This window comes from Poecilia latipinna, unplaced genomic scaffold (assembly GCF_001443285.1).
Source record: "Poecilia latipinna isolate Pla-1442-1.1 unplaced genomic scaffold, P_latipinna-1.0 Scaffold137, whole genome shotgun sequence".
In the NCBI taxonomy this organism is placed as follows: Eukaryota; Metazoa; Chordata; class Actinopteri; order Cyprinodontiformes; family Poeciliidae; genus Poecilia; species Poecilia latipinna.
Window position 1 is genome coordinate 214,098 of NW_015112753.1, and position 23,667 is coordinate 237,764.

At 40.7% G+C, this 23,667-nt stretch overlaps 2 protein-coding genes across 7 annotated transcripts in view; both read left to right on the plus strand.

Moving 5' to 3' along the window:
• etv6 (ETS variant transcription factor 6) overlaps positions 1-14,326 on the plus strand; it is a 33,374-nt gene extending 19,048 nt beyond the window's left edge. For all 5 annotated transcript variants that reach the window (XM_015028845.1, XM_015028846.1, XM_015028847.1 and 2 more), the window contains exons 3-8: positions 3,370-3,534; positions 8,595-8,729; positions 10,646-11,260; positions 12,718-12,860; positions 13,602-13,702; positions 13,780-14,326. In XM_015028845.1, coding sequence (XP_014884331.1) covers positions 3,370-3,534; positions 8,595-8,729; positions 10,646-11,260; positions 12,718-12,860; positions 13,602-13,702; positions 13,780-13,882 — 1,262 coding nt within the window. In that variant the 3' untranslated portion in view covers positions 13,883-14,326. The remainder of the gene's footprint in view (positions 1-3,369; positions 3,535-8,594; positions 8,730-10,645; positions 11,261-12,717; positions 12,861-13,601; positions 13,703-13,779) is intronic.
• A 1,006-nt stretch (positions 14,327-15,332) lies between these two features.
• Positions 15,333-23,667, plus strand: part of tafa2 (TAFA chemokine like family member 2) — a 95,694-nt gene continuing 87,359 nt past the window's right edge. Inside the window, exons 1-2 of one of the 2 annotated variants that reach the window (XM_015028850.1) lie at positions 15,333-15,985; positions 16,064-16,174. In XM_015028850.1, the coding sequence (XP_014884336.1) occupies positions 16,173-16,174 (2 nt within the window). In that variant the 5' untranslated portion in view covers positions 15,333-15,985; positions 16,064-16,172. The remainder of the gene's footprint in view (positions 15,986-16,063; positions 16,175-23,667) is intronic. The other variant, XM_015028851.1, reaches the window with a different exon arrangement.

Below are 23,667 nucleotides of genomic sequence, written 5' to 3' on the forward strand. Positions count from 1 at the left end.
CCCTAGAGAGAGCATACCGCAGCCGTGACCTCTTGACCTGAGCTTCACTTCTGCCCGCCCCATCTTCACTGCTCTCACAACTCGGCCACGGGAGACCAAAGTACAGCTGGTGCACGTCACGCAGATGGCAACTTGATTCAATATTAATAAGTCGGGGATGCATTCAGCTGTATCACAGGTCTATTTTCCGCTACAGAAAGCTACAAAGTCGACGCATTTTGATGGCAAATTTGATTTGTGCTGAGCTGATTTTGTCAGTGAAGCAGAAACCCAACAAGAAAATAGGATCCAACTTTTTTTTCGTTTTTTTTTATTCGCAGCCCTTGTTGTCTTGAAGCACTTTAATCCCATTTGCAGACACCTTCCTCAGACGACAGGCTGAGGGTCAGAGCTGTGCTTCGGATAACCTCGACCCTCCCTGCCTTATCGCCAACTGAATATAGAGGAGTAGAAGGAAAGGGAAGAAACAGAAATCTGACAATCTGGACAGAGTGTCATTTTAGATCGATTGCTCTCTGAAAACTTCCTTTGTTTGACATGTTGGGGTGAGCGGAAAGCGAGGGGGAGGGAGTGGAAGCAGACACACGGTTCTTATTACTCGTGTGACAAGTGACATTGGCGGCCAAAGATAACAGCTGTCCGACTCCCAGAGGAAGTGTTCGAGTCTGTCTGATAAGTCAGGCGTAAGAAGTGAGCGGCTTGTGCTCGATGTGAGCGTCGGGGATGTTCTGATCAGAGCGACGCACGCTTAGCGGTTTGGTTTCACCTGTGCGAAACAGAAGAGGATACAGGAAAGAGAGGGGAGGTGAGCCTGAGTCATACTGTAGATCATCAGGTTCCAGCAAGAGAAGAGTGATGTGATGAGGCGGCAGTATCACATGCTGACTGGCATAAATGCAGGCCAATATCGGTTGCTGAATGTTTTTGGTGGTCGATTTGGATACATTTGACATTTTAACCAAAGATCTTTTCTTTGAGGCAAAAACAAACAAACAAAAAAGTTATCACATTTAAATTATTTTTCATTCAGATTTAGGTATGTGACTTCATTGCAAAGGATCTAGCAATAAAAAAAATGCAGAAACATTTTCTAGGAAGAATGTCAGAAGCATTAAGTAAATAATGAATATTAATTTTCCCCACACGGTTATTTCGTCCTTCCGCTATCTTAAGATCTTAAGACAGACCCTGCGGTCTGGTGGTGTTGCACTGACCTCACATGGGCTTTTACAAGTATTTTTGTGTGTGTGTGTGGTTCTGGAAATTGACAGTCTGACAGGACAGTCCTCCGCTTCCTACTTATCCAACAATGACATTTTCCGTGCTTCTCCTGAGTGTCACGCCAAGACCACGGAAGAGATCAGCATCTTATAATTTGCTTTCCTAGTCGATTGTGCTTGATTCTTCTGTCAGTGCTCCGCCGTGGCTTTCTCTGGTGGAACCTGGTCAATCAGCAGACAGAAGGAGTTGTGCATTATGTCGATTTTCTGCGCTGTTTTAGTATTGTACTGTAGTTTTCCCGTTGGCAGCGGAGGAAGTGAACGAACATGTTCAGTCTGTGCTGGTCACGCTCCCAAACAACATCTGCCATTTCGTTCTGCTCGGCACTTCTCTCTTTGCAGTGGAGATTGGTCGTTTAGAGCACAGGTAATTTAGCATAGAAGTGTCATATAAATACGGCATGACCATACGGCAGTGACTGGGTAAAATCTTAAACCTCAACAGAGTCCACGCCTCCAGGGGGCAACCGTTTGTCAATATCCGAGGGTCCAAACCTTGTTGATCAGTGTCATTTAGCTTCTGTCACTATTTTGTGTGCTCTCAAGATGTTTTGAACCAACCATGAGGCAATCTTCACCCACTTGTTGACTTGTCTAAGACCATCTACTCATAGTCAACTGTAAAAAATGTTTCCTGAGTATCAATATTATTTAGCAATAGGTTGACCTATTCCTTGGTTTTATTTTGGTTTTATGAATGGTCCAAGTTTTGTTGGCATCAACTTGTTTTTGGAAATACAATTAAATTAAATCAGATAAGCAATAAAATAAGCATTTTTGATAAATTACAGCTATAAATGTTCATAAAAATGCTTGTAAAAGTTTTTTTTTTATGAATTACTGTAAAAGTCTAACTGGAGTTGTTTGGAGTATTTCTACATTCAACAGAGAACACATTGAAAAGGGGAGAGATAGCCTAGCTAGATGCTACTGGTTTTCATGGACAAAAGAAGGAACTGAAAAAGTTTGGATATATACGCTATATTCTAGAATTTCACATAATATATGTCAATTATGTACTTTACACTAGAATTTTATAATTCGTGTGCTTACTGCGACACGGTTCACACTCCTTGTTTCAAATTGTCCAAGGTAAAACAGCGCTAATGTTTGTTTAAGAAAATGTAGAAAGGATGTGATTGTTTAGTAGAAAAGAGACAGTTATTTAACTTTTTTATTTTAAGCTATTTTAGATGCTCATCCTGATTTTCTGTTTGTTCTTGACTTTTTGACATTTAACCAGAAAAATCAAAAACCAGGACAAGGAAATAAAGGAAATAAACAAGTTTTCAGAATATTTAAGCAATTTGTTTAATAATAATAAAAAAATAATAAAAATCCAGATTATTTAAAATTAGAGATTCTTCAATGAACCACGTTTTTCAGCAGGGTCATAGAGTTTTCTCCTAACAGGGTATTTTCTGCACTTTTTCAGGTGACTATAAATACTTCTTGGTTGTTATAATAGATTTTTTTACACTCTTGTTCTCCGGGCAGTGAGTGAAACACGGCGGTGTGAAAAAAGGAAATAAAAAGGCGACCGGTTCACTTTCCTTCGCTCATTTTTCCTGTCATGTGTGTCTCTGAAAACAAACCAATAAATCTTCCATCCGCTAACATGCGTCTTTAGGATTAACAGAACAAAACGGCAAAGTGTATTGTAACTATATATATATATATATATAAACATAGTGGTTTTTTTATTCATTCTGCAGTTTTATGTCTAAACTATCATTTTTTAATCTTTTATTCTAACCTCTTCTCCCTCTCTGACTCCGTCTCCCCCTTCATCTTTTTTTCTCTTTATCTCTGCTGCCATTCCCGTAATCACTCCCTCCTTTCGGCTTTTATCTCCACTTCCTCAATATCCTTTTTACTGCCTCCTTCCTCCCTGCCCTCCCCCTTCCCCGCGCTCTCCTTCCTGCCTTTCCTTCTTTCTTCCTTCCTCCGCCTCCAGCATCACTGCCGCCTCCCCATCCGTCTGCTTCTTCAACACTCAACTCGTTTTTCTTCTTTTCTTTTCCTTTCTTCTCCAATTTGTTGCCGTCTCCCCCAAAACCCTGACTTCTTCTCCGTTCTGCACCTCCAGGCCTGCAGCCAGTGTTTTGGAGCAGGGAAGACGTGGCTCAGTGGCTGCGGTGGGCCGAGAAAGAGTTTGCGCTGCGGCCCATCACCAGCGGCACCTTCCAGATGAATGGCAAGGCCCTGCTTCTCCTCACCAAGGAGGACTTCCGCTACAGATCCCCTCACTCTGGTACTACCTTTTACGCACTTCTGGAAACAGGAGCACACTCCCAGCTTTGAATCTATCAGTGAAATATTCTCAAAATGAGTCATTTCAGCCCACACTAGGAAAAAACAAAAGACTTAGCAGCTAGAAAGGAAATGCAAATGGCAGATCATTGAATTACGGAGAGGAAAATAGTTGCAAGTATTGCAAAACCTGCAGAAACATTAGTTTAGTCTTAATTTACAATAACTATTAGGTCAGTCTCATTCTGAAATTTTCTGTTCTTGTGCAATTTTTCAATTGCTCATATTAAACCTCCAAAATGGAAAATAAATCAGTAACGGCAGCAGGAGTAGATGATGTGGCGGTGGGAGGTGACAGCCGAGGGATGCAGCTGTTACAGCACGACTGCTGGGGGAGAGGAAGTAGGAGACAGTTCATCAGGAAGTAGAAAGCAACCTCAACTGTCGCCCGAGCAACACCAGTGGAGAGGCGCCAGAAAAAAAAAAAATGAAATATTGAGCTGATTTTCTCCTTCCGTTTCTGCTAGTCTGTCAGGAAGATTTGAAAGAAAAAAGTCTCAACTGTGGAGCAGAGAACATCGGGAGTTTCAGGCTCCACACAGGCGCTGTGTGATGTGGTTCAGGATGAAAGTCATACGAGAATAAATAAGGCTCTGATAAATCTAGAAATGAGGTCAGGGATCAATCCAACTCCAAGGCTGGACAAGATGCTACTTTTTTATTCATAGCCTCTGGTTATTAGATTTAATAAGTAAAATAAAAAATCCTCCAAACTTCATCTTGCTTCAGCTTTAGTTTTAAATAATTTTGACATTGGTCATTAAATTTAATGAAGCTGGTTCTGCTGGTACCATGGTGACTGTAAAACCATTTTCATAGTCTATTTTATTATACTGGCACCTGTGAAATGACACCCATTGCCCAGTGTAACAATGTTTCAAAAATTAAAATTCTGAGGTCTTTTTTTAAAAAAGCTATTTGAACTTCTTAAAAAGCAAAATTTTGATTTTTGCTGTTTTAGTACATTTAATATTACAGTGAAACCAACATAGGCAAAACTCTTGACAGACAAAGAAAACATATTCTACATTTTTGCTGTTTGGCTCCTGCAGTTACGCATGGAAAGCAATTCCTACACATGCTCAAAAACTCTCACTTTTGATAACTTTTATTCCCTCAGTCTTTAACTGCAAACTGACCAAATGGAGTTTGTTAAAGTTTGAGGTGTGTCTGATCTCTGGTAGCCGCCTGTTTAACAAATATACTTCTAGCTTTCTAACTGGTTTTAAAACAACTTTTCCTTAATACCAGTGAAGGGTGGGGCCCTTTCAGTTTCCATGTTGGTTTCTAAACACGTCTCGTAAAGTAAGAAAAAAGTTGGTGCCTTAGCACAGCCAGCTAACTGGCAGTGTGCTGAAATTATTCTACGCTTTGCACAAACAGAGTGACTTGAAAGTAGGGACTTTGAAAACTGGGCCATAGATAGAAAGGAGTTGGGTTTTAGTGAACTTTTAACTTTTCCAGACATATTTAAAAACCATTGCAAGTGATTGTGGGAAGGTATGTGGGACTTTGACTCGAGCTGATGGCTGTAGTCATATCATCCTGCTTATAAGCATTGTCAATGGCTCCTAAAAATGTTTTCACCTTATATGATGTGTTTTTGAACATTGCTAGGTTTTATTTTCATGTTCAGCAAATCTTTAAAACTAAATAGGAGCAGACTGATTTCCTGGCCTGAAGGCCAGTGAAGTGACCAACCTGACAGCTCACCTCATTTCCATTTCAGCTGTGAGCAAACAAATCTCCCATCCTGTCAAGTAATCGATGAGGAGAAAAGTGGGAGGAAATGATTCATGATCTTCTCGGGTCATATTAGGTGTTTCGTTCACAAAGCCTGCCTCATAAGGTCAGATAACTAAAATGGAAGGGGATTTTTTTTTTTTTTTACGTCAGAATTAGTTGTTTACAGCAAGTGGTTAGTGGTATCAGTCTAAATCTCACTTTAGGGAAGAGAGCAATTTTCTGGCTTGTGATGCGTCTATTTCCTCCTTTGTATGTTTATAGGCACAGAGTTCCCATCAGTCTCTGGGGTTTCATGCTTTGCTTTGTAGAAGCTGTTTCCTTGTCATGGAATGCATCTCTGAAAGACGGCATAACTTACATCATGGCGAGTGTGAGCCATAAACCAATCACTCAACAGATATAATGAAATTTTAAATATCCTGTTTATGTCTTCAAAAGGAAACTCTTATTTTGAGCACACATTAGTTTTTTACAAGCAGACTATTTTAAATAAAGGAATCAGAGAAAAGAGCAGGAAGCAGGAATTTTCCCCACACTGCCAGAAAGTGAGAACTGAAAGGGTGTGTGCGTGTGTGTGTGTGTGTGTGTGTGTGTGTGTGTGTGTGTGTGTGCGCGCGCATGCGCGCGCATTTGTTTGTGTGTGTTCACCCTCACTTCCTTTATGAGAATCATTTCCTTGTTATGTTAGGCGGTTCAGAGCGTGAGCCGGGTGACCGTGTGTTGGTGAGATCATACCATCCGGTCTGGTGGCTGCTTGTGTAAATGTTGAGGTTGGAAATCATTGAGTGACCTTCCTGCTCAGGCTTTGTTCCTGCCCTCGGATGCTGCTCTACGACCAGGCGAGTGCCAGGATCATATCGCACAATGGTCCTTTTATATGTTCATAGATTGTTAATGACTTTCCCTCGACAGTCCAGTTGATGGTTTCTCCATTTAGTCAGTCATTTCCAATCTCTCTTATTGTCCATTTTCTGTTTTTGCTTTTTTTTTTTTGTCGTACTTCAGCGTTTGAAATAATCTGATTTTGACAGCAAAATGAAAATCAATAAAAACGTCACTTTTTTGATGTCTTTTAATACATGCACAAGTCTGTCCAAACCAACATTGTCTTTTGGGAAGAAGTAGTAGACCCCACTGGAACTTAGTGGAACGTTAGCTGCATCTGGTTCACTATCAGTCGAGCTTTTAGAAATGAAACGTACATAAAGGAAAAGACGGTGGTGGCAATGTGATGGCGTGGTCTGTTCTGCGGCTTTAAGGCTACCACACACTCAGGTGTATGATGACTCTGCAGACACTGACCATGGATGGTTGAGATTTCATTGTCAAGCGTACAGATTGCCTACATTTCTCATAACAAAGTTCTTAATTTTCAAAGCTCAGCAAGTTTGACAAGCTAGTTTGGCACCTAGCAAGAATATGCAACTAGCAGTTGTGTGTTCTTGGGACTGGTTGGGCTGACTCTCAGGAGTCAGTTTGCCGACCGATACCGAGTACGCGGTCACAGAGACCCCCAGAAACCCTGACGTTTTTTACTCTGCAGAGGTTCAACTCAAACCGGACGTCCACCAGACATGTCCATGCAAACGTCCAATTTATGACTGCGTTGGAGTGGAGAAGCAGGGCTAGACACCCAACTAGCTCATCAGACGTACTAGTCTCCATTGGGATTGAGGGACATTACAAAATTTGTCATGAGAATTGATGGAACCATGAATTCCCCTGCATGAAAGTTTTGTGACCTAGAACTTGGGTAAACTTGTTTTATGCAACAAAGAGATGATCTCAAGCACACCAGCAAGTCCACCACCCGACGCATTTAAAAACAAATGAAGGTTTTAGAGTCTGGAGTTAAATTCCACCCTGAACATTCCCTTCATGATCAAAAAGCCTCCACTGTGGATCAATTAAAACAATCCTGCAAACAGGAGCTGTCCAGATTTCCTCCATGGTGACAGGAAAGTCAGTTGTTGCAAATGTTTGAGGGCAGCTGGGAATACAGAGTCACAGAGGAACAGCATTCCAAATATTTCCTGGCCTTCCTGTTCTACAACATCAATCATCATTTATGTTAGAAGAGGTGAGAGCTCAAAAGGATAAAACAGAGAAACTTTCATCTACTCCATTGTCTTGCACTCTGTTGCAGCATCAGTGAACTGCAGACATGCGTCGACTTGTCCTTTTTTTTCAATAGCTTCTAGCATTGATGTGCTTTACAATCTTTGATGGGAAAAATGGCTAACTTTGAGTCTGTCCTTCACTCAGTAATACCGTCCACACCCACAACTGTTTTTCTTGGAGGTGTGTAGTGGCACTTACGATTGGAAATAGATCTGATTTTGAGTTTCAGACTGGCTAATCAAACTGGAAATTGAAGCTTACAAGCTAATTTCTCAGAGCATTTCCTGTTTTATTCATACAGCTCTAACTTTAGATTTGCATTCAGATGAGAAAAAACATCCCTAAACAATTAACAGTCATTTGGAAGCAGACCACTGTTAGATTTTATTAAGTAGAATTGTGGTTTCAGGCAGCCAAAGCAACAAAGAGACTCTTTAGATGAGTTTGTGGTACAAATTTGATTTGCCAATCAAGAGGTGGATGCAGATGTACAATTTAAAAAAAAAATCTTGATGTGACATTTTCACTGATGTTGCATTTTAAGAATGTACGGACAAATTGAAGATTTCTAAAAATGGAAGGTACAGCACAAAGTACCACAGTCATCTTTTATCAACCATGTTTTTCCTGACGATCCTAAAGGAGAACCACAAACAGACGAACAAACATAATTTGGTTCCAATTTAACGTTTGCTTGTGATTCATTAAAGTGATGCTGGAATATTGTGTATGCAAGAATAATACAAGAATGTAGTAACCTCTGATGAGGAGTCACTGACGGATACTGAGGCATTGATATTGCAGACTTTGGTTTAAATACAAACCGAATGCTATGAGCTGGTTGTAGTAGGTCCCAGTCTATGATGTCTTCACACTCTGGGGTAGACTATCTAAGAAGTGTCTCTAGTAACAGAAGTATTATTTGTTTGGTGAGTCCTGTCCTGAATTGCTTAAGCCAGAGGAAGTTTGAGCAATAACGGCAGCATCGTTTGGGCTGGATCCTGGAAAGCACAGAGGAGGAGAAGAAGGGGAACCGGACACTGCGTCTGACGACACCGCTAATGTCCCACATCATGCAGGCGTCAGATGTCACTGGGAGACGTATGGTAACCTATGACCTTTTGCTTTCTGCAGGGGATGTCCTGTATGAGCTGCTGCAGCACATACTGAAGCAACGGAAGTCCAGTGTGTTTTGCCCGTCTGCTTACTTTCCTGGGAACTCTTTCCATTCGCTGCCTGAAAGCGCTGTGCAGCATCTGAAGCTCGAAGGTCAGTCCTCCCTACACTGAAGTAGTAGCTTCCTACTTCAGGGACACACTTCAGGTTTCTTTAGCCTTTGTTTGGAGACTAATAATGACTACCAGTTAGAATTAGAGATGCACCAATCCAGTATTAATATCTGTATCGATCCCAACATTGAAAAAGAAAACAAAAAAAAGATCTAGCTCGGATATGGGTGACAATGTACCAGATCCATAAGGGCAGATCTATGCTTTGTGCTTTTTGTGACATCATGCTTTATTATTTATTTATAAATAAAAATAAAAAAATTTGTTACAAAAGTACAAAACATGCTTTTGTAAAATGGCTTAAAATGCCACTATATTGCCTTTAAAGCACTATGTTGGGTAGGCTGCTTTAGTTATTCACTTCTTACTTATAGTTTTATTTTGGGCTGAGTTTATTGCAATTCAGACTGAGAACAAAGTTGCAGTGAATGCTTGATACGGCTTCTTTTTCCTGCCATTAATCTGAAGCCTCTAGCTGAGCTAATCTGATGCTAGCAGCCAACAACAAATGTAAGCATAATTAGCCACCTACTGGATTTTAGCTAGTTTTGGTCAGGTTCCTCTGAACCTTTTACACCTGCCTTTTGTATAATAAATAATGATGTGAAAAATAGACCTGAAGTCATTTTTGAAGCATTTTGTGATGTTTGTTGCTTTTTAGTAATTAATCCTTATTTTTAATTGTATGACATATACACTAGCATTGCAGTCACAGGGCTACCCAGAGCTCATTTTCAGCTTATAACAGTGGCAGAGATTTCCAGCTAAATTATGCTTCTTCAAGGAAGAACCTCTCTGAAAGTCAGAAAATCATCTCCTGATCTCGTATTTACTGTCTTACAAACTGATTAAGATTAACCAAAGTGATTAAGAGTTCTAGCAAACATGTAAACTATGCAAAGTCCTCCAAAATATGTAAGCAAAAGCGTCAGCTTAATAAAAGTGTAAGGCAGCGATGGAAGTTCCATTAGACTACTTTGTTGATTCTATTCGAGGAAGTGCCGACCAAGTTGGTGAAATACCTGAAACTGCTTCCTGGGTCGGGTGGAAGAAAATGTGACTCGGCAGCAATCAGATAGGACTGAGCCGTAACTCTGGTGTTGACAGTAAAACCTGCTCCACCAGGAAGTGCTGATGTAGTTAAACAATAAAGAGTTCATGCAAAGTGACTCATTCACTGTGGTGAGTTCCTGCTTTGTTGTCGGTGCCCCTCTTAGCTATTTTCCTATGCCACTGATCACTCACATGCAGGTACCTGGAACCTGCAAACCTTCCTAAAGTTTCAGAGAAATCTAGAGCGTCAACATTGTTTCCACACTGAATTAGTTTACTCTCAATGGTTATTTAAGCTCTGTTCAGTACTTTTACATTTAGGAGTTATAGAATCTGTCCAGTTCTCAAAAACATTTGCAGATTTAAGTCGTTGCTGCATTTATTCCACGTTTCCTGTCTCATTTGCTTCCTTTCCTTCCCTCATTCAGTGATACCTTTGTTAATTCCTTCCATCCTTCCTCAGCACCCTCTTGTCTTCAGATCTTCTCCCTGAAACATTCGGCTCAGTCTCAGAGTGACACTAGTGACATCTAGTGGAATATTTGTGCATGTGCGACATCTTCAGTAATGAAACCGTTTAACTTCCCATCAGTTACAGGAAATATCCACAACCAGGAACACGCCTGCATTATAAAAATCAATATTTGTTTCTCCTCCTTTTCCTTTTCAGGTGTTTTATTTTCTGAGAATATCCATCTAGTAAAGATCAAACATTTGCTTGAAGTTGTACATTTGAATGTAAAAGCTGTGGTTTGTTGTAGGAACGTTGCACTGCTGCCGCTGCTGGTTTGAAGCCGTTAGATAAATATAAATAGCTACAATCCAATATGTCTGCCTCCTCAGAGACGGTACGGCGGGCGCCACGCGGTACAGAACCCCTCCCCCAGAACCCGCCCACCATCGAGCTGAGGCACCGCCGCTCACGCTCACGCTCCCCCCTCAACCCGGCCCCGAGGCGGTCGCCCCAGGAGCCCAACCGGCCCCGCTCGGCCAGCGAGGACCCCCTACAGAGCTTCTCCCAGCTGCCTGACAGTAACCACCACCTGGCCGAGGAGATGTACCCGCTGTCCGTGTCTCCGCCGGCCCCCAACGGGCCCTGCGCCGCGCCCAGGGAGGCCCCCAGCCCAGGGCTCCAGGAGGCGGGGCCGCCCCGCGTCATCCAGCTCATGCCCAGCACCATCCTGAACCCTCTGCTGCTCAGCCCCGGCAGAGGCGGGGGGGCCGGCCTGGACTTCAGGCACAGCCGCGCCGGGCCCCCCTCCCAGGTGGTGTTGGAGAACGGGCGTGAGAGCAAGGTGCCTGTGCACCACCACCACCACCACCACCAGCAGCAGCAGCAGCAGCAGTTGGCCCAGCAGCAGCTGTTGCAGCAACAGGAGGAGGCGCTCTACAGGAACCACGTCATCATGCCCGTGTCTCCTCCAGAGGAGCAGCAGATGCCCATTGGCCGGATAGCAGGTCATTACATCACTTCCTGTCCTTCATCACAAAACACCAGCTGCCTTTCCACTGACCACAACACAGCTTATTGGAATATCACTAATAAATTCACTTAAATCTGCAACATGTAACTTTTATAAAGAATGTTTTTTACATGTTTGTTAAAATTATCGCCATGCTGTGACATTATGAGACAGATAAAATGTGAAAAGATTGATCTCCACAAGCTGCCATTGCTGTCTGATGAAACACACCAAAAATAACTAATCAGAGCCAGTAGGAGGGTCTTAGAGCTGTCAATCATTCTTGTGTACATGCTGCAGAGAAACAACTTACTAGCATTCACAATATATTCTGTTAGGTGCAATGTAGTGGAGAGCAATGTGGTGGGGGGAGAGTATGAGCAGCAAAACAAGCTTGTGATTGACAGCGCTAAGGCCCGCCTCCTGCCTCTGATTGGTTGTTTGTGGTTAGCACTGGGAGGAGGCAGAGGAGCTTGAGTAAGTAATTATTTCATAATTCATGACAATTGCAGTTTCAATACATATGTAAAAAATATATATATTAAAAGTTAAATACAGCAGCTTTAATGAAATAGTGGCAATTTCAAAAAACAGGTTTTTCAGTGTTTGTGTGCTCGGATGAGGTGGTTTTTCAGTTGTATCACATTGGTGTGTTTATCAAAGCTACAATGGAAACACTTTTTTCAAGAGTCACACTGGTTTGTATACACATAGTGTAGGGCTGGGCAATAAACCAATAACAATATATATCACAATAGACATGATCAAAATCAATAGATAATATATCCAATAGAATACTCAATAATTTAGCTGAACTCCAATCCAAAAAGGCTCAGCATTCTGGGAGATGTAGGCCGAGGAAAGGCGTTAGCCGCTCAGCCTGTCATGGTGAGCTAAGCTAGGAGCGTGGCATCATAACCAGCATGGAGTGAAAACTGTGGCTAAAACAGAAAACTTTATGCCACCACTGTGGCAGTATTTCAAATATTTACAACAAAAACCTGATCAATAATCATCTATAGACCGATATGAAACCTTTATTTCATGATTATAACCCAGCTCTAATGTCACAGCATCACAGTTCATAAAAAGTTGTGTTTGTCATTTGAACATGTTGAATCGATCGCTCTTAGGTAAAATGGCAATTTCCCTACAACGCCGCATACGTAGACACTGAGTGTCGCTCCAACGCCTCAATGATGGCTCAGTGTTGAGAGCTAGCACCATGGCTAAAATATATATGTTTACATTCATCACTACCATGATTATTAATGATTTATCACATGAACAAACATATTCACGTGGGATTTAACTATAATTTCTTATTTAACAGAAACACCACAATCGCTACATTGTGTTTTTCAACGTTAGTGGAATATCTGGTGATAGAAACCCAGCTAGTGTTGGGAGTGTGTGAACTGAGCCAGAGCGCCCCCTGTGTGTTGTCCCCAGATTGCAGGCTGCTGTGGGACTACGTGTACCAGCTCCTGTCAGACAGCAGGTACGAGAACTACATCCGCTGGGAGGACCCCGACAGTAAAGTCTTCCGCATCATGGACCCCAACGGTCTGGCCAGGCTCTGGGGGAACCACAAGGTAAACGCACCACTTCCTGTTCCTTCATGGACGCCAACCCCAAACAAACATCACACCGTTATGGCGACCGGCCTCATGAAATGGGTTTTTCTGCTGTGTAATCTCACAAAGAAATATGGAGACAAATCTGACTTTTAATTGAAGTCGATTTGTTCAGAAACTTTAAAATCCGTAAACATATCCATCTCTCAGTATGATTTGTAAACATGGGGTTTTGTTCCCCCTCTTAATGAGAAGTTTCAGACGCTCCAGTGAGATGAAAGGAGAGTTTACTGTAAGCGGGATCCTCTGGAATGTACTTCTATCATTGTTCAGGGGCCAGAAGAGAGAAATGCTGGAGCTTCCAGATGTTTTTCTGTTTTACTAAATAAATATTGCTTTCTCTTGGAAACAAAAATAACTTTTAGTGGCTTTTTCTTTGTTTATTTTGTTTTAGTGTCCTCCTGTCTGTCATTTCCTTCATATAACCTTCCTTTCTTTGTGCTTTTCTTTCCTTTCCCATTCTATTGTCCCTTCCTTCTTCCTTTTGTCCATATGTCCTTCTTTTGTGTTAATTAATTTTGTCTTCATTTCCTTCCTTCATTCCTTTTAGACATCCCTTCCCTCCTTTCTCTGATTTTTGGAGCTTTATGTTGACAGCATTTCCTGTCTAGAAAGTACCTGCCTTGAATCTAATGTTTTTTGTTTTTTGTAAAAAGATGTTTGACCTCTGACCCTGTTGTTGTTGTTGACCCCAAACAGAACAGAACCAACATGACGTACGAGAAGATGTCGCGAGCACTGAGACACTACTACAAGCTGAACATCATCAGGAAAGAGCCCGGACAAAGACTCCTGTTCAGGTAACACTCCCCCCTACACCCCACACCCTCTTCTCCTCTGAGCTCCAGATAACCCCTCTCCCCCTTCTGCCCCTCAGGTTCATGAAGACCCCCGATGAGATTATGAACGGCCAGACGGAGCGGCTGGAGCACCTGGACTCAGACACAGATGAACAAATCTACATCAAAGAGGAATGCTGAACGGCTCCGGGGTGGGGTGAGGGGGGGATGGAGGTTAGGGGTTTATGGGGGAGGGAGGATTCCATGGACTACTTTACTACAGCCTCAGCCACAAATGCCTTTCAGAAGCAGCTTAATAAACGGCAGGAGTTTGGCTCCCATCGGTCCCAGAGGGAGAGGAAGTGAGATGTGAAACGCCTCAGGATGAGCTTGTGACTTCCTGTTGGAAGGAGCGTTGTGATTGGTCGGAGGGACGCTGCTGAGAGGACTCTTTATGTTTCTGTGCTGCAAAAAGCCAATCACTTGTGCTTCTATGATTCTTTGTTTTGGTTTGTCTCTCCACATGCATTAGATCTTGGAAATTTGCTACTTGTAAAAAGAAAAGTGTGTGTGTGTGTGTGTGTGTGTGAGTATGTAAGACAGGACTGTTTTCATTATGGATTAAACGTTTTTGATCAAACTGAACGTGGAGACTGGAGATGTCATTGCAGGTGCCTTAAAGATCCTCATGGTGGCAGTAGAGGTCAACCTTTGCTATGTGGGGATCAGGTGCAGGTCTGTTCGTGGCGCGTGCCTTTTGAATTAGTCTCATTTACGGTTCAGGCACAAAGCCACGCCCACTTTCATGGGAAACCGGAAGCTACGTTTTTAAAGAGCCGCAAATTTGGGGCCTTTCAGTTCAATACGAGGCTAAAATAACATAAGTATACAATTGATAATGTTATTTTCTTCTATATTATTTTATCATACGGTAAATATACAATAATTTTTATAGGCAGTAAAATCATTTTAATAGTTTTTATTGAAGTTTTAGAAAGTTGAATATCAGACGAGGTAAACAATTATTAACTATGTTAATTTTCTGATAGCAAGTGTTGTATATGAACATATAACAACTTCACTGAATTTATAGATCAAACTATATTACAAATCTATTTTATATATGTTTGAAACTATATGACTCCGGTTTATAAACTACATAAAGTTGAAAAGCAACTTAAGTGTAACACATCCAGCACCACATAAAACACCTTGAATAATGAAATAGATAAAGTTAGAGAGAAGATGACCCTGGGGTTGTTTGTGTAAAATGACATAATTCCAAAGTTTTTCTATGTGAAACTTTAATGACGTCACTTTATTGCCTGACTCAGGGGTGTCAAAAGGCCTGGGAGCTTCTTGTGGCTCTCCGACTGATTTTTTGTTTTGTTTTTTGTTTGTGTCCCATAATTTTGGCCTTTGTGGTAGTCATAAAGTCATGCACAATTGTGACTTTATTCTCGTAAATGTATTTTTCATTATTATTATTTTTCTAAAATAAAAGTCGTTTCAGGCCAGAATACTCCGTCTAATACTAATAAAATATTTTGGGGCTGGGGATTTTTTTATGGTTTTAGGGATATTTTTCTTTTGGCTGATAGGTGGCGCTGACCGCATAAAGCTGATTCTTAATAATCATCTATCATTTTCCCCCAATTGACAAACCTAAATGCATCACTCATTATTTATGCCTAGCGTCACTTGCCTGGCTATAATCATGATCTTCGTCTCAGTCAGTGCTAATTAGGTCCTGGGCTCGCGCTGCAGACCGTCTCAGTAATCTGATTACTGCAGCGGCGGTGCGCTCCGGGGTCTCCATAAAAGTTGGAGCGCGCAGAGCCGAGCTGTCAGACCGCGAAGAGCCGCTGCAGAGCATCCACCCCCGCCGGGGCTGAGCCCGAACACCCGGACACGTCACGATTTCTGATTGATTCATTTGATCTATTTCAGAAAGCTGCTGGGTGTTGAACACGCACCGCCGTCCAAAGGCGCGCCGACAGGACGCAGAAAGGCTTCTCTCCTGCGTGGACTTACCGGGGCTGGGACACGAGCAGCGCGGGGCGGGACTGCCATGGATCAGATGCTCTTTTGTTAGAAAGCTCCGGTTCTCAGTTTGATTTCACCTGGAGGTGTTTTAAAATAATAGAAAAAGACAAGTCACCCTTTTCCTCCTCCTCCCTTTTTTTCCGCCCGTTCTGGATGCAAATGTCTCCACATCGCAGACGCGCAGCTGGATTGTAGCGGCGGCCCCACCGATGCTTTAAACGGGCGTTAAGGTGCGGGACGGGAGTGGGACACAAACAGGTAAGATTTCGGATCGAGCCACACCGACTCATCCGTTTCTGTGAATGTGTCGAGTTATTTTTCTTCGTTTCCTTGGAGATCTGAGGGAAGGTTCGCTTTGCGCGCGGCGAGAACGCACACCCAGAGGCATGAACACCAACAAACACCCGGCAAAATTCAGAGATGCTAGAGGACGCAATACATTCTGATGTGAGTTTTAGCTGGACAGAAACACTGGATAGTTCCATGTTGTCTTTGGCTTCCCTGACTGCAGTTTCCACAAGTTTGCTGCTGTAATCCACTGGACCAACCGCGGCTGCTCTCATGAGAGCCGCCTGCCTGTTTATCCAGCCAGTGATTGAGAAATCAGGCTGGTTCTCAGAGTGAACAGAGGCTGACACACTCCTCCAACTCCAGTCTGGAAGGAGCGGTGTGTGTTACTTCAGATATGATGGGAGGGATGCTGGCAGAGGCAAGTCTAGGAAGTTTGGAACCGTGTTGATTGATGACGTCAAAAACAAATTTGTGATGCTCCTCTTAGATATTAAGCTCCATCTTAAGACATTTGTAAGTCAATAAAAGCAAAATTTATTTCAGCAATTCAGATTTAGCAACAGAAAATTCTAAGTAAATTTAGTGGAAGGAAAAAGTGTGGCAGAAAACGACTGTGGAGTAAAATCCATTGAAGACGTTGGGGGGATGCATAGTCCATGCAGCTGGAGTAAAATTAATTCAGGAAGATTCTTCAACATAGATACATTTTTTCATTGGACCACAATAATGAATCTATTAAAAATCAATGTTATTGTTCTTATGTAATATTTAAATTTCCTGATGAACTGACACACAAGTATTTGTTAGAATCTATGCCGCACATTTCATGCTTTGACCTGAATAATTGGAATTAAAATGAACTTTTCAGTGATTCTGTACAGATGCACCAGCACTGGCTCATTTTAAAGGCACACTGATAAATTGTACTTCAAGAATAATATTAATTAAAAGCTAATTAAGGCTTTTTGTGTGTATATTTTTTCACCATGTGATAGATAAATAAAAAATTGTTGTTTTTTTTCACCATGTCATGATAATAGATTGTTAAGATCTACTGACAAAATGGCATAAATCCTTTCCCTACTTGCTGTCAGGGTTAATAAATCCAGCAAAAGTTCATATTCATTGATTTAAAACATAACTTCCAGTTGGAAGCGTCTTTTCTTCTACCTTGAATTCCTATTCTTTAAAATTATTATGTAGATAGGATTTAAGTACTAAGACCAGGCTAAGAAAAAAAATTCATTGTGAGAAAAAAGTCATAATAAAATGGGAATGAAGTTATAACATTACCAGAATAAACATAAAAATAAGGTAATATTTTAATAATATTACCTTATAATAATAATAATAATAATAATAATAATAATAATAATAATAATAATAATAATAATAATAATATTTTTAGACAATGAGTGTTACAAACAAAATTAAAATAAAGTGAGGAATGTGGATCGTCTTGTGAAGTTCAACTTTGGTATCATTCTACAAATAAGGAAAAACTTCCTCTTAACACATCAGCGTCAAATTATTATGAGTAGCAGGACTTTGTTCAAATGACTGAGTCTGTTCAGGAGGAAGAATCTAGTTGGTCTCCAAACCATCAAAGCTTTTTTCTCATTAAACAACTTTTTTTTTCCTCAGAGTTTTACGTCTTTCTTCTGGGAGCATTGCACCTTTATTCTGGTAATATCATGACTTTATTCTCATAACAACATAAAAAAAAAAAAAACTCAGTCAGGTCCTAAATACTTGGTCGTAGTTCAGCCGGGTAGGTCGGTATAAAACATTTGCAGGGGTGCCTACAGACTGCCCTCTGGGGGGCGCCACTGGAGTCTCATTGGGTTTACAGGACAGTTATCAGCCTGCAACCTCCTGCACTGACAGGCTGCATGGTTTCCTGTTGGTTGGTCTCGATCCAGGTGTTTTCTCACAGACTGGTTTAAGAAGAATTCAGACCCTCAGAACTATAAAGGTCTAATAAAAGTTTATTCCAGTTCTGTTATGCAGGCTGAACACGGGACGGGCGTCAAAGACAAGAAACGACAGGAATATAAAGAAAAAAAAGGAAACATTTTTGAGGTTTACAACATGTTTCTGTTGGGTTACAGAGTGCAGAGATGTACATATATTAAAATTCACTGTATGGATTACTTTTTTGGAAAGACATGAAGGAAATGTAAAAACATGACTATCAATACATGTATCTATAATAATATGCACACGTGCATTAAACACCTTCAGCGGCTCTATATGCTTTGAGATTTTCCTCAGCTAACAGTTATTTTCATTTATTAAATGTTTAGACCATTAATCGTAGTCAATACACAAAGTGAGTAAATATTTTTCTCAGTTATCACCCAGTTCCCATTTTCCCCTTCTTGGTTCCAGAGGCTGACAGACAATATGAAGCAGCACAGACTGGATTAGGTTTAAATTGTTCAATTAAACGCTGCAAAAACCATCCACAAAAAGATGCACAGACCGAATTAATACAACAGGCTGCCACACACTTAATACTTGAGAGCACAACTGGAAGCTGTTTGACTAAAATCTTAAGTCAAAGTTATCTCAAAAAGCATCTGAGGTCAGAAAAAAAGATGGAGGGAAATGAATCCATCAAATATCTGAACGACGTGGTAGAATTTGGCTTTTAAGAAGCGACGTGTGAAATAAATGTTTACAAAACCAATTAAAGCACCAATTACTGTTCACAGCTTGTGTCATGCACTAACTCAACTTCCCTGCTGACTGCAATTACCAACAAGCCTCGTATTAAATATGAAAAAGGAGCAGCCTAAGTGCTTGCTCTGTTAAAGAGAAAGCAGCCCGAAGCCTCCAGACGAGGCAAGTCTCACCAAACGATCACCTGGAGGTAAATACCACGAGTCCAGGCGAGTTAGAGGTTATTAATGTCCAACAGTTCTTACTGCTGCAAAAAAACCCAAAATATGTATTATTACAAGTATATTCTTTTAAGAAATACATGATTAACACCGGCTAGATTTAGTTCACTATTGTGATGTTCTGTCAGCCAGCTGGCTTGCAGTGTGTAGCCAGAGAAAAATCCCGTCACACTGGCGTTTTAGTCAAAAGACATTCACCATGGGAACAGTATGATGGGAAACTGTGACAATGTACTTTATGGAAACCCTGGTAACAAAAGCTCATGTCTGTACACTAACAATTACAATTACAATTAAAAATGTATAACATGATCTAACTATTTTCACTTAAATCAGAAAAGCACACATTTTTCCAAAAATGGCTTACATTGTATTACATTGGTAAAAATACAATGGATGAACAACATTCAGCAGTTGCTCTGTTCTGTATACAGAGAAACTCCAGTCAGTAACCGTTTTCCCATCAGTGTTCTTTACCCCCCACATTTTAAAGTATCCTATTACATACGGTTGGTAGAAATCTCAAAATTTAAAATAACGTCCTCAATTTTACAAAAATGTTTTATGCTCGTTTGAAGTGGTTTTTGGCTTTTCCAAAAGAGTTAGATGTGAGATGGAAACACGTTTGCTGAATAAGTTCTAATGTAGCGAATGCGCCCTGGTGGGCCAGAGCCTTACCAGAGCCACGAAGCACAATTCAGAGGAGAACTGTCTCCAGTTTTCTGAGTTGTGGTTCATGCTAGATTGTGGCTTGTACTTCCTGTTTGTTATCGCCATACGTAACATCAGCATCTTAGCATCTTTGTGTAGCCTGCTTGATTGGCTCCAAACGTCTAATTTTTGTAAGATTTTAGTTCACTCAAAATTTGGATGACAACTCAACAGGAACATAGCTTAGCGTGGTGCTTTATTTTTGTATATTTTTATCTTTTTAGACAAAATTTTGAAACCGTAACAGTTTAAAACCTTGGCATACCCTGACAGTTCCGCTTACTTTAAACATGAGTATGACTGAACGTTGGCTTCTTAGAAAATTCCCATCGAGAGTTTCCTGGTAGCAACTTGAATTCTTTTCAATTTCTTTCCCATAAAGTCAAGTTTTATCTAATCTAATCTAGTGTTACTTTCTGTTGTTTTATCTTAAGACTTGAGCCACTGAATGAGTATATCATTGTGATATCTAGATCTTTTTTCTTCAGCTTTACTTGTATTGGGGCAGATGTACCTGATGCCACATCTTTAGCTGTATGAACTGGTTGTTAGCCCAGACCAGGGCCAGTGGCCGCTTCCATCAGCAGATCGCTGGCAGCTGCTGTGAATGAGTGGGGTTTGGGGCTTCTGGCTGAGATCAGACGGACCCCTCCTAACCTCGCAGGATGGATAAAGCGGTGCCGTCCGTCTGGCCAGCTCTGTGCGGATCAGCCAATGTCACCGGACCGGTTCCGTGACCTCCTCTTGGTGCTGCCTCCTCTTCATTGATCCAAAGCTATGACACGGAGGCTTCACGGTCTGCTGCCCCTCGCCTGCTACGACGACTTGGCGCTGCCAGCGAACAGCTGTGACACGAGCAGAAGGGAGCCTCAGAATCAGGCTGTCTTTTTTTTTTTTTTTTTTTTTTAATTATTATTATCTTTCTTTGATTTCTGGATCTTAAGAAACTTTGCAAAAAAAAAAAAAAAAATTCCTTCACATACAAAAACACTCGTCTGGTCGGAGATAGAAGAAGTAATGTATCCGTTCCATGTGAAAGCAGCTTTGTTGATCACTCAGGATGAGCCTTTTGTATAAGAGTCTCCAATGAAGCCGAGGGTTTCATGTTTAGCATGCAGTGTGCTTGTTCATTCCCTCTTGATGGGTGAGGCGGTGCCACCGCCTTCTGAAAACCACTTGATTGGCACCTCTCTGTGGAGGTGTTTGATTGAAGTTTTTTTTTAGCTCCCTGTTCCTCGTTTGTCTCGCTCTCTTCCCTCTGTTCTAATTTTAAGACAAATACTAGAGTGACTGAGCAAACAGGAGCTTTATAGAAAGAACTGGTAGACAACAAAACTTTTAAAAGTATCCAGATTTTTACCTTATCATCGTCTTTTGCTGATGGCTTTTCTTTCAGTTTTTGTGTGTTTTAAGTGTCACGGTGCTCCTGTCTAGCTAGCACATTTGGTGCTAAATGCAGTAGTTCTATAGTATGTGGTGATGATGAAAATCAATACATGTGTATGAATATATTTCATCCGTTTCATTGAGACATGTAATGTCTTCTTCCATAAATAGAGTACAGATTTATTCACACACACAGATGTTCCCACTTAGTTAAGGTCCATCGCTGCTGGAATTTTCTTTCATTAAGAATTTTTCCATGAAATTTGTGATGGTAGCTGTACATCTTGTGCTTGAAAAAGATCTACCAACGAAATATAATATTGTTGTTTCAGTTGGAGAGCTTAGTTAAGTGTTAGCAACCCGACATTCTGAACTGCTTGTCTACGTTTGTTTCTCTTTATAAAAATCCTTTAATGGCTGCACAGATTTTGCACAGGTCTGCAGAGATCAAAGGAGAAATATTAACAATTTCTTCTTCATCTTTCTTGAAGCAGAGCAAGATAAAAGTAAAATCCTACCTTGATCATATTTTTGTAGCACCGAGAAGCAAAACAAGCAGCCGGTTTGTCAGAGTCTGTTCATGTAGCCAAGATTTTCCCTCTTAAATGCCCTGAAAAAACGATTATACAGTCATTGCTCCTTAAATTCCCAAATACAGTTACAAATATGAACATTTTTCACTTTTTATGTGTTTGTAATATGGGAATAAAACTGAAAATTTTTTATTTTAGAGTCAAATAAACCGTCCATATGTTACAATCCTAAGAACATTACACACACACACACACACACACACACACACACACAGTGTGAAGAAGTTACAAATGAAGATAATGAAAAATGCTTCAGATTTAGAAGCATCTCAGTTGCCTTTCTTTGTTGATTTGCTGTATTGGGAGGAATGATGAGAAGTTTATTGCTATTTCTGGAAAAAAAAAAACGCTCTTCTTTTTTCCTCAATGGAGTTAAAATACCCCTCGGTTGTATTGTAATATGGATTTTTATACACATTGTTAAGAACCATCCCTGGCAAGATAAAACTTTTTATTTCAAGCCTAAACTTCGAAGCAGGATTTTCTCTCCAACTTGCCTTGACAGTTTTCTTCTCTTTTTCCTTCGTTTATTCCCACAGCCCAGTTCACTTTTTATCAGCAGAGGAAGTTTTATAATTGTTGGTGCATCACTGCTGAGCTACTTCAACACCGTAAAAAGCCTCAGAAATGAGAGCTTGTCATGTCTTTCCCATTTTGAAAAGTGGTTCAGAAAAACGGGACGATGACTCATCATTTTTATTCCCCAGTCAACCACATTCTGATCAGCTTAGAATGCAAAATTATCAATAAATAAAACAATCAGTTGTGTTTATTTCATTTTAAAGGGGTTTTTAGAGCTACTATGTAAAATTTTGAGAAAAAAAATCATTGAATTAATATGGATTGGATTTTATTCAAATAATTGTGGCAGAAAAACAACATTAATTAACGTTTTACAAACATCTTTACCATGTGGGGCATTTATTATGGAGCGTCCTGTCATCCTCAGCATTAAAATGATTAAAGCTGGATGAAAATTACAGGTAATGTTTTCACACAACCAAAGTTTAATACAATTAGAAGAAGGTACAGTAATAACTGCTAACACAGGATGCTTCAGTGGCTACTTATAATAAAAATAACATTTCCAGAAATAGATTAAACTACACTGATATCAAATTGGATTAGTTGGCATGAAATTAAGCATGTTACTTTTGTTCTCAGTACTGGACAAAATATGAAAGAGTTAAGCAGACATAAATAGGGCAAAATTCATGGCCATAGTCATGTTAGTTCTCAGAACTGTCCTCCAGTTAAACATGATTCTGTTTCATAGGATGAGGAAAGAGATGGAAGGACAGAGAAACTGAAGAGGAAGAGAAAAAGACAAGCTACGAATAACTAAGATCCACTCGTCTGTATCCAGGTTTTCTTCCCTCATGTAAGAGTTTTATCTCTTCGGTAGCGACTTGGTGTTGATCTCTCTGTGGCCCACTAACTTCTAAACATGTGCCCGTCACGCAGGATAACTCCAACCGCCTGGAGCCTCCAAACAAACCCACAGTCACAGAAACATCTTCTTCTCACTCTTTTCCTTCCCTCGTCTCTCCCTCCGATCGCCTGCCCTCCATTTCATTTTGATGGCTGGTGCTGCGGTGTGTGCAGAGCTGTGGGGCTCCAGTACTTTCATGATGTGAGCCAAAACTCATCTGGGACGCAATATCCTGTTTACCAGCTCTCAGCAGTCCGAGAACCACAGAAAAAAAAAAAAAAAAACTGAGCTGACTCAGAAGTTCAGAACTCATTATAGCTTTCTCAGGTCGCAGTCAAGGTCGAACGTTTCTCCTCCTCTATCACGTTGTCTTTGGAAAACAGGCAACTATCAAAACAATGACTGAGACAGACGGGGTTTCACATGCAACCCCTGCAGCCACACCGATACGTAAAATAAAATAATTGATGTTGATTTTATACTGAAAATGTTTGACAAAAAAATTTCAGCCCTTAAAATGTATTGTTACCTCTAAAACTTTAATCTTATTTAAAAGTGTTTCAGAGGTACATTAGCCCTCAAACATACACACTGTAGCATCTGACAAAATTTTAAGAATAA